General features: G+C 39.8%; 1 protein-coding gene across 4 annotated transcripts in view; it reads left to right on the top strand.

Annotated features, from left to right (window-relative positions):
• Nucleotides 1–14507, top strand: part of PKN1 (protein kinase N1) — an 83993-nt gene that overhangs the window by 31904 nt on the left and 37582 nt on the right. Inside the window, exon 1 of one of the 4 annotated variants that reach the window (XM_026676928.2) lies at nucleotides 10870–11008. The exons of 2 other annotated variants lie outside the window; for them this stretch is intronic. In XM_026676928.2, the coding sequence (XP_026532713.2) occupies nucleotides 10964–11008 (45 nt within the window). In that variant the 5' untranslated portion in view covers nucleotides 10870–10963. Of the gene's footprint in view, nucleotides 1–10869; nucleotides 11009–14507 lie in introns of those variants that run through there. One more of the 4 variants, XM_026676930.2, reaches the window with a different exon arrangement.

Here is a 14507-nt window from a genome sequence, read left to right as displayed (position 1 = left end):
CATAAGTACTTGCTATCTTATTTTGTCACGTTTCTTGTCATTTCAAGTTGGTTCCACACAAGATTGTTCTGCCTAAAATATGTGTATGTATTGATTACATAGTGTATTCATCCTGCTGGGGATAAGGATTATATAGTCATGCTACAATCAGTAAATTTTGAAAGTTGAGAGCAGCATACCAGCAACCCGTATCAGAAATGGAAATACTGTAGGCTGAATGAATCACATGATCCACATCAAGGGAGAAACTAATTTATTTCAATACAATAGAGCTCAGTTCTCTGATGTCTTATGAAGACTATGCTCTTTCAGCTTTGAAGGCCAGAAGTAAAGAATTAGGCTACCTGAGATACATTTTCCTTCACCTCAGTCACCTCACTGTTGCTGATTCTCTTTGCTTGATGGGTTTGGAGAAGGTTAATGCAAACTCTGCACATAAGGCAAATGTTTTCCTTCAGCCTAATTACTGTGTTTATTCACCTGCAGGGCTATACTCATGATTTAGGAAGGACAGGAAGGGTGAAAGGAAGAAAATATATTTTTGTTGCCACTTAGTAGAAAACTGGATGTTAGCGACACTAGTAAAAATCCCCAGGTATTGTCTTTTCCTGGAAAACAAAACCATGTGCGCATCTGCCTATATTTGATTTGAAGGTGTACAATGTGCATAATCCAATAGTAGTTTCTTCATCAAGTGGATGGTAGAAAATCAGTTCTAACTGGATATATCTGCTGAATGACAAAACACTATGAAAGGTAGTTGCTTACACAAGGGATCTTTCATTTACCATGACCATAAAAAGTGTAATATGTTTTATGAATCTGTAGACACTATTTAACACTATATGCATAAGAAAGATTGATTGCAAGCTCAGATCTGATACAGTCCTATTATACTGGGAATGAGCAATTCTGGGTCCCAGAAAACCTCCAGTTTATACTGTTGAAATGTGGCAGCAAACCTACCATTTGCTCATATTTTCTGAATAATTTTGGTTTGTCATAAATTAGACTGTTGATATATGACAATATGGCATAAGAGGGAGGTAAAACTGAGGTAAACCAGCACATTCTGGATATTGTGGCATGCCCATGAATTATTGATTATAAGTACCCAGAACTCAAGTTGAAAGTCTCCTTCAAAATAAACATGTCTCTTTGATTTGACACAAAATCCCATAATAATTTTTAGAAAATAAAAAATAGTAAGTAGATATAGCCCAGTACTTCCCTTGGAACTATACCCACCTGTCCAGTAAAAAAAAGATAAAAGTGATAGAGGGTAAGATGATTCTGGGGCCTTTGAGAAGATGGCAGATTAGCAACCTTGGCAATTTACTTTCTGATATATGGACATGTAATGGTTGGCCATATTGCTATTGCAGCTATAGAGCGCAGTGGTGCAGTGGTTAGAATGCAGTACTGCAGGCTACTTCTGCTGACTGCAATTTGGCAGTTTGAATCTCATCAGGCTCAAGTTTGACTCATCCTTCCGAGATGGGTAAAATGAGGACCCAGATTGTTAGGGGCAATATGCTGACTCTGCAAACCACTCAGGGCTGTAAAGCGGTATATAAGTCTAAATGCTATTGTTATTGCTATTTAGTAATAGCACCCAAAGCATCTGTCAGAATTGTGGCTGCAGAGCCCCCCAGTGTCATATTCACTTCAATTAGCAGGATAGGATCTAATCCTTGATTATTATGAGCATTAAAATAAAATGCGATCCTAATGACTTGTACCCAATTTACACATTGCCATTTTAATTCATTAAAAGTTAGAAGAGAGAGGTTGTTCTGTCCTAGGCTCCAATGAAAAAGGATTGAGTCTGATTTAAAACAAAATAAAATGAACAAAAAGGCAAATCTAATTGCTGCAAGGGCAAAACATAATTTTGTGGCAGCTTCTGGCATCTATTGAAAAAGAACAAGGGAGGATATTATCTCCATGTTTCCTCTCATCCTCTGTGAAAGCCATAGTCAGTCTAAAATAAGGCTAGAAAAAAAGATATTTTTTAAAAATTCCTGCTGCCTAGATTTCTTAGGCCTTCGGGGCTTTCTTCAAGCTATTTTGTGCAGAAATAGTTGCTTTCCTTTTATAGCTGTGCTGAGTGCTGGTCCCAAGGGGGCCCCTATCACTGAGTAAAACTGGAGCAGAGCATCATATTCTCTATAGAATCCCCGACTTCTCTCAAGTTTGGATTTAAGGTAGCTTTTTGAGACAGAGCTCTGTAACAGATTTGAGTCTTAATCCATTGTATTACAGATAAAAATATTTTACCCCATACTATTCAGGAAAGTATGTTCCTTTGCTCTTCTCTTTTCATTTTGTAGGGATGTACAGTTACTCAGATTGGAAGCAACAAAGGTGTATTGGATATAGCATGGCCATGTGCCCGATACTGGTTACCAGTTCCTTAACAAAATCACCTCTTTTCCTGGGCTTGAATGGTAGGTGCACCAGGCCTGGGAATGGCTGCATTTGAATAAAGGTGGTCATAGGCCGTGATAACTTGTAACCAACTCTTCAACACTTTCTTAAACATATATTCCTGACACCGCAGATGAAGGCCCAAGAAAAGGCATGCTTTTAAAAAAAAGTCATTCCCAACAGCTACAGCCACTGTGTTCATCCCTGATCCAAAACACCTGTTATACTTCAGACCTTAACAATTACACTATATGAAAAACCATATTCTGTGCTTATTTACATGTGTGTTAAAAATTATGATTGGTATAACTTTCTAGTGAAGCCAATGTCTACTGATCGTTTTTGTAGTGAATTAGAAGAGAAGCAGCTGGCTTCTTTGGTGGAATATACTCAAGCAGAAGTTGAACGTACATGTGTTAGAAATGCAAAGCGCAGTGATAGCAAATGTAAGCACTGTTTTTGCAGGCTGAATCTGACTTGCTAAATCAGCCAAAGAAATGAGCTCAGCAAAGAATTAACAGTAACAGAACCAGTTAAGCAACACAACTCATGAACAATATAATTGCATAAATACATTTCTTTAGCTATTGGGTTGAGGTTTCTACCTGATGTTTATGCACAGTGTATATTGTGCATTTGGCAATCTGTGTTTTTTTTAAAAGAAAACTACACACACAAAGTACATGGGGGAAAACAACATCTAAATCCAGGAATTCCAGGATAGGGAATAGGGTTCCTGATCTGAATCCTGATACCAACAATTTTAAAAGCACTACTGAATTTTCATAGTAGGCAGGCAGCATTATTTTTCTTCGGTCTGAAATGGAGCTTCTGAGACTTGGAACATGTGCTTAACTGATGCTCCCTCGTCCTCACTGAGACTTCCAAATGATTCCAGCCAATGGTAATAGAGATGGAACACGTAATGCATGCTTTATTTGGTAATGTGTCCTTTTCAACTCTCAATGGCTGTCTGGTGGGTTGTTGTTTTTTAAAGCCAGCTGTGGGACATTAGGACTCTCAGAATAATGTAAGAAGAAACCAGCTGGGAATTTTAAAAATATTTTTTTCTGAGTTTTGAAAATTTCAAGCTCCCATATCAGATATTATAGCCTATCTTGCTTTTAATTGTGATCAAAATTATACCAAGCAGAGACCAGCATTTGGAGTGCTACAAACTTTTAAAACTTTTTAAATTAAAATATTCTATTTACTCCCTTAAAATGCTAAGAAAATAACATAAGTTGATCAATAAACTAGAGCAAAATAGATAACATAATATCTGATATTTCGTACAACTGGACTGAAGCAGACTTACCTGGAGGTAAAAAATTGGAGGAAACATAGTTGGTGCAATTATTACAATCAATGCATCCTTTTTCCAAGGACAAATAGAATAGTATAATATGTCAGAGTTACTTACTCACCTGATGTGTGAAGTGACCTGAATAAAGCAAGAACAACATAATTTGTTACAATGGGTGAGAAATATACACGTGAGAGCATACTGTCTGTATAATTTAGTTAAGCCAGAATTTTCAAATACCACTGTATATCCTAGGAAATATAGTCAGTCTATAAAAACTATAGAATATTATACTTAAAAATAATTTTCAGAAGATTACTAAATCTGTGTTTGATTCCCCATCTAATATCTGCATTAAACATGTTATAAATTTAGAGAGAATTCCAGTTCAAGTGTATGCGAAGGATTGATAACTAGCAAATCTGGAATAAATACTGGAAAGAGAAAAGCATATGCAATTTCACAAGCTGTACTAATGTCCATGGGCAACATAATAATAAACACCAGTACATTTAATATGTAGAATAGTACATATTAATATCTAACAAATGCATCACAGATGGAATTCTGGATTTATTTTGTTTTGTTTTTCTATGCTAGTGTTTGACTGAATGTATTTCAACAGCCGGGAATCAGCTGCTTCACCTTTAGATATAAAGTGGATATATACATTATAACATTGTACAATTATTTTTAATTCCTTCCAATGCTGTATGCAGTGAGTCCATTAGCTTGCATATTTCATTGGAGCAGGGTATCTTTTGCTATTCCCTATGCTACAACAACAAATGCTAGCTTGAATTATCTATATAGCCCATTGTCTTTTCCTGACAGCTGGCTCATGACACAAGCCTGTTTGAGGGTTCTAAGCATCTGCACATCTAAAATTACTTATCTCATTTCTGTGTCATCTGGATTATATGTATATGCACAGCATAATTATATGCCCTCTTTTCTTGAGAAAAACTTTTGTAGTCTGTAATCTTCAACAACACAAGGAAGATAAGTTGACTGACATGAAAATCCAGCTTGATGGGTCAAAAGGCAAGCTGTACATGAATTAGCTTTTGGAGGTCTGTTGGCTGACAGGATCAGATGTCTTTTGGGCATAGGTTTTTCTACAGTTGTAAAAATGGTTAACACTTCGTATCTCATAGTGTAGAGCCCTGGGCATCATAATACATTGAACTGAAGTTTTCTTGCTTGTTTTAGTTAATAGCATTTACCTTATTCCTACAGCAGAGCCAGAACATCCTCTACTGGATATCCTTGTTCCATTCACTCCAGACACAGGGCTAGAGGGAATTCTAATGTAGATTTTCATAGGAAAGGATACCTCTTTTCTCAGTTTCTGCCCAGCTTTGCTCCAGAGAGGATATGAGCTAGCTGGCTTCACAAACCATTCATGAAATGCAGACTCCCTCTTCATAGTTACTTCTTTCTTTATTTTGTTTCCTCCCCCCCCTTTTCAGTTTAGTAATTTAGATGCACGGCCAGCGGCCAGCGGAGTCACAGATTGCAATGAGATTGAGGTCTGCTCCCAGATAGCATGACAGTATACTTTGTTGTTTGACTACCAACCAGGGGTTCCGCTGCTGAGGGAGACATAGGTTGCATTGCAGATGAACCAAGGAAAGGGAATTTCTCTAAATATTCAACCCACTTCCTTACTTTCCACAATCCTTACTCTCCTTATGCATGGGCCATCTGCAACCAAGCATCCCTTCTCAGCCCTCAAACTGGAGAATAAATAAGCATCATGTGGCCCATCTATACATTAAGAGAATCTTAAATTGGCTTCCTTATTAAGACCATCCAACACCCATTAGTTTTCATCAGGTAATATTAAACTCTAACCTGAGCCTCATTCAGCCCTTGTGCAAGTTATCTTACTGGAAGGTAGCTATAAGGTAGGAGATGACTAGGCTGAGCCTGAGGGAGTGGTCAAGTGTGTCACTAGTCTTGAGTCCCTTTGCGTCTGCAAGAGATATAAGTCTAGCACATCTTGAATTCCATTGATTCTTTATTGCCAATTTGCCTTGATCAATAGCGGTTCAGATTCTTGTAGAGAGTGTTAGCATGCCATAAACGTGTATTAATTTGAACTGCCTTGACTAGTGATTTCCTGCACTTGATATATAACCTTTGTTGGGCATATGTCAAAAATAAGTGAGCTTTCTGCCAAAAAGCAGTTCTACATCATCCAGTGAGTGCTTTCACTTTGTGCCTAGATATAGCCTTTCATAACCAAGATCAATTCAGTCTTTCACAAGGATTAGGACATGATTCATTCAACTTTCTGCCCCCTCCTCAGGACAAAGCTAGAGAAGAACTACTACAAACCAGGTAGCAGCCAAGACCTCAAAATGTACTTGAGTAAGGAAAGTGGATTTCAGAATCTCAGATAGCCCCTCCAGATTTTCTTTCAACAGTGTCACCAGACTGTTAATGTTTTATTGAATATGATCTTCACATGAGTGAAATTTATTTCAAATTAGTCTGTAAGTCTCAGAATAAACTCTCCTCATTGAGAATTCTGACTCACTTTTAAGAATGCAACAATCTTCATCACCGTTGACTTTTACAGAGGCATTTCTAGTGTTGCCCCTTCTGAAGGTTCTCTCTAAAGATGGCTATAGCACGTTGCATTATAGTATAGAATGTCTTCTTTCAGATGGAGGAAAATAATACATGAGATTTAACCATTAAGGTTCTCTTTTCACCTTAATGATGCATCCTCCCACAAAGATATTACTATAGTACAAAATAAGGAGAAATACATATTAGGCGGCCCATCAATATGTGGAACCGGTGTATAGTATATAGTTTAACCATGTCTCCTTTATTCCTAATTTTCTCAAGTATTCTTTTGTGGGCTTTCTTTCTGGTTTGTCATTCTGAAACTGCAAAAAGAAACTATCTCCTCTCACAGGAAGCTGCATCAGAACTCTTTCTAGGCTAACATTGTCTTGGGAGTGATAAGGAGATTCTGTAGAATTTCCTGTATCCTAAGAGAGCTTTCATGGTAAGTCCAATATATCATTCCAGGCTCTTTTTCCTATTATGAAAACTCATTTTTATATATTTGGAGGTATCCCTGTATAGCTTCATGTTCTATTTTTACTCTGAAGAATTCAGTCTCAGATCTTTAGGATAAATATTGTAGGAAATGTGTGGTAGACATGGAACAGCTTGTTTATTTGACTTCCATTAGATATATTTGCACCTCACGGTTGACATACATGACTTTTGAACTTTTCCCATACTTGCGCAGCTTTGCCTTCTGTGTCCAGAATGCAGGAAAAAGTCCTAAAAGTAAATGGAGTTTTGTCCCGTATAGAATCATGCTGGCCTTAGTTTCTCTGGCCTAACATTAGCTAAAGAGCTTTCCTCCCTCTTGCCTTGACCTTTGCATTGCAGTGTCTGCTACGCTGTGTTAAGGTCAGCTCTGATTCTGAAGGAAGTGTGGTGAGTCAGCAGCAACTTCATTTCCTGCATTGCATCAGAAGGTTCCAGAGCAGGCACAGAGGATGTTCAGAGCATGACTTGGCCTGAGTCCCACTCAAGGCTGAGAGAGAGCCAGTAAGACACACATGTCAAGAAATTCAGTCTAAGCCTGCAAGTGCCATTTCGGTGAGATTCATCTTCACAGCCATACTATCAGATTCCTTTTGTTTTCACATCCTGACAGGACAGTGACCTTCCAGAAGGCATTGGCCATATCTATACTTTTGGGTGACTTGCTCTGTAATATGGGCTTTGTTCCTTCTGGCTGCTTGCTTCCTCAGTACAAACAGTATGGCATTTTATGCAAAATGATTTAATAGTTTTGTGAATCATAGCCACTGGGACTGATATAAATTCACAAATTACATTTTGAATTTATGGAATATTTTCTAATCCAAGACTGATCATACGGAGAAACATAACAAAAGGGTTGCAGAAAATTTTTGAAAATCCAACGCATTTCTGTGCTAAAGTAATGAACCCTCAGTGATGATATTAATGAGAGATTAGTTACTCCTGCAGAATTGCTTGTTTTATCTGATCAATGTTAGAAGGATATACTTGTCATAGTAGATTTGTTTCTGATGTACCAGTTAAGTATTGATAGATAGATTTTTTGATATATTGACTTTTTTACTGTTCATTGGGTTGGGAGTGACCTTAATTTATTGTTTTAATTACCGTGTTTCTCCAACAATACGGCCTCCACCATTAGGAAGGCCCAGCATGATTTCTAGGCATGAGGTGAAATTAAGCCCCACCCCCAAAATTTAGGCCTATTTAAACCATGCATTTCCCCACCATTTCTCACATCATTCGTTAGAACTACACGAGGTGAAGAGAAATGGGAATGGAAGGGGGGGAGAAAACTTGCCTTTAAGAGCGCCATGCAGGTAGCCTAGGCTAGAATACCCTGATCTACTACTGATAGAACATCAGCCGATGGAAGCTCCCCAAAGGCAGAGTGACCAGCTGCTTCTATCGGCCGGTAGAAGCAGCTGCCAACTCTGACTTTGGGGAGCTTCCATCGGCCGATAGAAATGGCCTCGTGAGGGGAGCTCGCATTAGTTGTCTTTGAATCTACCAGCGGGGCAGGAGAGAAAGCACACGCGCATCTGTGTCTGGATGAAAATTGTGAGATTGCGACAGAGGGAATGGGAGAAAATGCCTTAGCCCAAATGTATTCTTGTTTTGCTTTCTTGCCCATTCTCTGATCAATCTCTCCAGGGCAGCTTTTAGCCTAAAATCGCCCAGGTCTCCCTCAGCTAAAAGAGAGGGGAGGTCTCCAAAGACCATCCCGAATCTCCGCCATTTGAGAGGACCAAACTCATTGCTTCTCAAAGTTAGACCCACAAGTTTTTCAAAAGTTCTTCTGAACGCCTCCGATGTACGATGAAATCAAGAAATGTCTTGTGATTGAACTCAATAAAAAAAAAAAGAACCTGCACCTCGTCGCCAAGTCCCTGGTTTTACGGCTCCTCTCTCGTCCCGAATTGTGCCGAAATAAGAGATTCCGAGGCTGGCGTTGGTTAATTGGTTAATGACGGGCGCTCTTTCAGGCGCTCAGAGAGAGAGAGAGAGAGAGAGAGAAAAGGAGGCGTCGCTGAAGTTATCAGACTCCCCCCAACTGTTAGCAACGCCACCCATGAGCTGTGGCAGGATTGCCTCGGATCATGTGCAGAGTGCCTTCGCCATTCAGCTCCCCCCACCACGACTCAAGGTTCATACTAAAATTAGGCCTTTCCAACCAGCCGCTGCAAATATTCGGCCCTCACCAGAGCAATAGAAAGGATGGTTTAGCTTCTTTCCTGCCCTTCTTTGCTCCAGCTCCCTCCCGCCCTCCTGTGCCACGGCGGCGACCCTTTCACACTCATCCCGCTTCCCTGCCGCATTCCTACAAGGACCGCTCCCGTGTCTCCTTTCAGGAGCCCACCCGATCTCCCTTCTAAGGGTAGCCGAGCTCTGCTGCCTCCTCTTCCCTCCCTGGCGCCCCCCTTCGCTCCTCAAACCAGCAGGTAAAGGGAGGTTGGCTGCCCTGGGACTTTGGCAGGGTCCCCGGAAAAGGTCTGGCCTGGGGAGGGGAGGGCAGCAGTGAGAATCCCGCAGATGCTGAGACATTCCCTCGCCAGAAGGGCTTGGTTGACCCGGTGCAGGGATGAGGGCTAGTAGGGGTGGTGTGTGTGTGTGTGTGTGTGTGTGTGTGTGTGTGTGAGAGAGAGAGAGAGAGAGAGAGAGAGAGACTCAGCTTGCTTCCCTTCTGCTAAGAAAAGTTTGCAGCCGCTCTCTCATGCTCACTCCCCTCGCCATGAAGCCGTTTCTATTGGCCGATGGAAGTAGCTGGTGACTCTGCCTTTTGGGAGCTTCCATCGGCCGATAGAAACAGCCTCGAGAGTGTGCGTGGGGCGCTCTTCTCAGGAGCGCCCTGTGGGCAGCCACGCCTCACCCCAAAGCGGCTGGTGACTCTGCCTTTGAGGAGCTTCCATCGGCTGATAGAAACGGCTTTGTGGCGAGGTGTGTGCGCGTGGGTGCTTGTCCCGAGGCCGCTTCTACCAGCCGATAGAAGCGGCTGGTGACTCTACCTTTGGGGAACTTCCAGTGGCAGCCTCATGGAGAGGTGAGTGCGCATGGGGCACTCTAGGTGGAGGTGTGCGTGCGGGAAGAAATTAAGTCACCCCCCAAAAGATGTCCTAGCTGTTTTTTCGGGGCTCAAAAAAAAAATACCGGCCTTATTTTATGAGAAACACAGTATTAGCTTTGTAGCCAGTAGAAAAAAATACTGCAATCCTCCTTCTTAGTTGCATTCTATCAATATGGAAGTAAACCAAATCATTATATAAAGATAATATATTTTCTATAGGTGAGAAAATAGCTATTCTCTGTTAGTTTGCTCTTCACAGCAGTCTTGTTGAAATTACTTTGCATCCAAAATAGCCTTAATTTGTTCAGATCAGTCTACCACCTTTTGCCGTTTGTGCTTTATGCTCTCCACTGTTTTTCTTAGTTTGAAGAAAATGCTGAGGAATGTAAACACTTTCTCACTGTTTTGTTACCTATGTGTAAGTTGGGCGACTATATAAATGTGTTTGTTAAAAAAAATCAAGTAAATTAGCAATTTTAATTGAGCCATATAAAGAAGTTACCCTAGCTGTAATTTTGGAATCCTCCTACCCTTCGAAATTTCACTCTCAAATATAGGAAGATAAAGTAAAGAATTGAGAGAAAGGGGAAGACTGAGAATATTGTGGTTAGAGGGGGTTGAAAAAAGAGGATACAAAGAGCGAGAAATTGGGTATGGATGTGATGGAAGGAAGTTTGCAAAATTGGAAAGATATGAAGTAAATGTAGGGAATGGTCGCTAGATTTATTTATATTGATTATATTATTTATATTTGTTTTGCTTTTCTATCTTAAATTTATTTTACTTATTTTAGTTCCCCTCTTCATGTAATAACAGTGCTTAATTGCATAAAGAATAACATGATAGATATGTATTTATGTGAAATTAACTCACAAAGAAAATGAATACGCGAGCCTCGTTTTCATTCCTCCAGTTGGCCTCTGTTTTGGCGTTACTAGCAAATGCAGGAACTGTATTAGGAAGTGGTTTATTTGCACACAAACTGGAAGAGCCGTTTGAGTCAATATGCAGGAAGTGAGGGTGCAGTCAGCACACAGTAGCAAGCAAACCAGTGGCCTGCTGTTTTATCCTCTGGCTCTCGGATGTCCCTTTCGGAACCAGACACAAGCTCTGAGCATGACCTGGAGGTACTAGCTTGAAAGGGAGCTTGGGGTGGTTGGGAAATCCTCTTCTTTTTTCTTGCGTTTTTCTTGAGAGGGAGGCTGTTGTGCCAGCCTTATAACAGCATGAATATGGACGTTAAACGGGATGAGGAATTTCAGATTAAGTGAGGAATTAGTCTGGAGAAACATTGTGGCATAAATATAGAGACATGGGTGTGTATCCTGTATCATAAAGTGTGTTCCTGGTTTGAGATCCATGGTGATTTGCCCACAAATGACCTGGAAGTTTGAATTCTTAATCTGCTCTGCATTGGATGTGCATAGCAGATTGGTGTCTGATCTAAAATATCTCTGAATATTACAGAATATAAAGACTTAAAGAAGTTTAATTTTATATGGAAGGAGAGCCTTGTGCAAGACTGGGTAAGGGGGTGCATATCCACAGGTTTAATCAGGCCAAATATTTACTATCACCTCACCCTGTGAGGACAGGGTGCTTGCTATTAGCCTTTCTTTTCTATGCAATACATTCTCTCTCCCTCCCTCCCTCCCTCTCTCTCTTATAATCACTTTGTGTAAGTTGTTGAGGAGTGGTGGTAAGAGTGGTGTGTTTGGTGATCTCGGTGGATTGCAGGATAATATTGAGGGCCATGTGTGAAGCAGGAATGATGGCAAACAGGAGCAATAGAGTTATGAGTTTGTTGAGAGGAGCACAAATACTGTGTATTAAGAAAGAGAAAGACTACAATATTTTACAGTAGAATATACCGGTATTTGATATCCTAAAGTCTTTATATATTGGCTAGAATTATTTTTTAAAACATTAGTCTTATCAGAGAGCAAATCCATGCAGGTTTTTGTTCATTTAGAGAATTCTGTCTTGCATCATGCCTTGCTCCAAACATTTAATGCACCTTCTTTCTCTCTTTCCCCCTTCCCATTCACTTTAGTGTAATATTTTAGCTATTCTCAATACTATCTTCTCTGATTCTTTAGGTTTACCCTATGTTGGGAAATGACAATTAATGCATAGGAAGAAAAAAAAAACCTTCCCCCACAAATGTTTGGAGCATTGTTTCTTGTTTCATGAAACATGAGAAGACAGCAGCTGCCTGTTGTATTTTCTAGCCCACTTCTTAAATTCCCGTCAGGAGGGTTCTCACATGTTATTATGTTATTGAATGAGCTGCAAGGAATGTTATTTGACTACACAACTGATTATTTTGGGGTTGTAGTCTGCAGTTGGAATATTGTAATTGCTTCTGACTTCCGGGACCAGAAGAATCTACTGGCCTATATTTCCCATTCCAAGTTGGCACCAATTTGTCCATTATCAGTGACTAAGTGTTTTTAATTTTTACTCAATTCCTATCCTTAATTTTGACTTGGAGGTCCTCCTGGATTTGTGGCTTCTGCCTAAGGAGCGGATGACACAGCAAGGCTAGGGAGATTTTACCGACAGGCATTTTGTGTGCCGGCTACACCCATTACTGAACCAGGAGATATTACGCAGAACAGTAATCTAGCCCTGGTCACTTCCTAGCTGGATTACTGCGATTTCCTCTGTAAGGATGATTCAGGAGGTCAATCTGGAAATTATAACTGGTCCCAAAATGCAGCAACTGGGGCTAGTTTTGGACATCTATATTTTACGCATATTACATCAATATGTATGAGCTTCTCTGAGTCCCAGGGGTTTTGTTGGGAGAGATACAATTCAAGGCTATTGGTGGCTATTACCCTTGAAGCCATGGATAGCTTGGATCCAGGTTACTTAGGCGGCTGTCTTTCCTTGAGTGTACCTATCCATCACATCCAGTTACAGGTAGTCCTCGACTTACAACAGTTTATTTAGTGACTGTTCAAAGTTACAATGGCACTGAAAAAAGTGACCTATGACCATTTTGCAGTTACAACCTTTGCACCATCCTCATGGTCACATGATCAAAATCCAGATGCTTGGCAACTGGTTCATACTTACAACCATTGCAGTGTCCCGGGGTCATGTGATCCCCATTTGTGACCTTCTGACAAGCAAAGTCGATGAGGGGAGCCAGATTCACAGATTTCAGTTTACTAACTTAATCAACTGCAGTGATTTACTTAACAACTGCGGCAAGAAATACCATAAAATGGGGCAAAACTCGCTTAACAAATTCTCACTTCACAACAGAAATTTTGGGCTCAATTTTGGTCATAGGTCGAGGACTGCCTGTAGATGGATGGGTGAGCTTCAATACTTTTCTGTTAAATGCTGTCATCTAATGGGATCTAAGACTTTCTTGCCTTCTGGAAGTGCTCGAAAACCTGGCTCTTCCACAGATATTGGGGTAGGATGAGGTTGGAACCTAACAAGATGGCACATTGATGTGTAGGAGAGTGTTGCCTTGGGATGCCATGTGTTTTTATTGCAATTAATTGGGTTTTTTTCTGTTTTGTGTGTGTGGTTACTATATGGGTGATTTTATTAGTATTTTAAATAAATAAAAAGTAACTACAGTATATTGGCAGAATCAAAAAGAATTTGATTATTATGAAATATTGTTTGTTTGATACAGACCAGCACCATACAATAAGTTTTCTTTTTATAATAAATCCTACTAAATGTTAAGCAGAGTTAGGGAGTTGAATGATACCACAAGTTGCGGTTAACTCAAATTGGAAATGAAAGTGTTCGAATTTGTAGCTGTGATGAAGAGAGAGGGGGAGATGTGATAAATAAAAGAAACATGATGTAACATACATTGTTACTAAACTTTTCATGTATTAAATAACATATTTCTCAGAGTCAACTACAGGTATATGCGCAAAATACAACCTGGTGTTTATTGCACTTGTTTATTGTTTTGTAGATTGCTGTAAGCTCCTTTAAGAGGAAGAGTGATAGTAATACTTCTTATCTCAGTGAACAGATGGTAGAAACCTTGTGTTGTTGAAAAAAAAATATCACAAGGGTTCCACCATCTTTAAAAACAAAACAGTATTTTAAACACAGTGACTAATAAAACGCTGAAGGTAAAAAAAAATAAAACAGCAATGGAACAAAGTGGAAAAAAAGAAGAAAAGAAACAACACAAAAAGCAAACAAAATATAAATGTATTTGGAACTTTAAGGATGAATATAAAAATGTTACCATCCCTATTAAGTACTTGCATTCACAAATTATATAGACATAAATCTTGAGATAATTCCTATTTCAGCATAATTAAAATACCACACTGATCAGCTAAGATATCAATATAGGCTGACTTGTTCCGTGTAAGCTATTTTTGGTTTTTACCCTACAGCACGGGTGTCAAATGCGATCGTGTCACGTGACGTATCATGATGTATCGTGACTTTTTTGCCTTTGCAGAGCTGGAGTGAGCATGGCCTGCATGTGATGCAACTAGCCCGCGGGCTGCCACTTTGACAGGCCTGCACAATGTTTGCAAACATCACAGGTCTACCAAATCTCCAAACTGGTGCCCATTAGGAGTTCTGTAGCCTTAATGTATAAGTCTAAGCAGGGGAATTATTGAC

This window comes from Notechis scutatus, chromosome 2 (assembly GCF_049901735.1).
Source record: "Notechis scutatus isolate UNSWTSFEM ecotype Mainland chromosome 2, rNotScu1.2, whole genome shotgun sequence".
Lineage (NCBI taxonomy): Eukaryota > Metazoa > Chordata > Lepidosauria > Squamata > Elapidae > Notechis > Notechis scutatus.
This window is presented reverse-complemented; position numbering and strand designations above follow the sequence as displayed.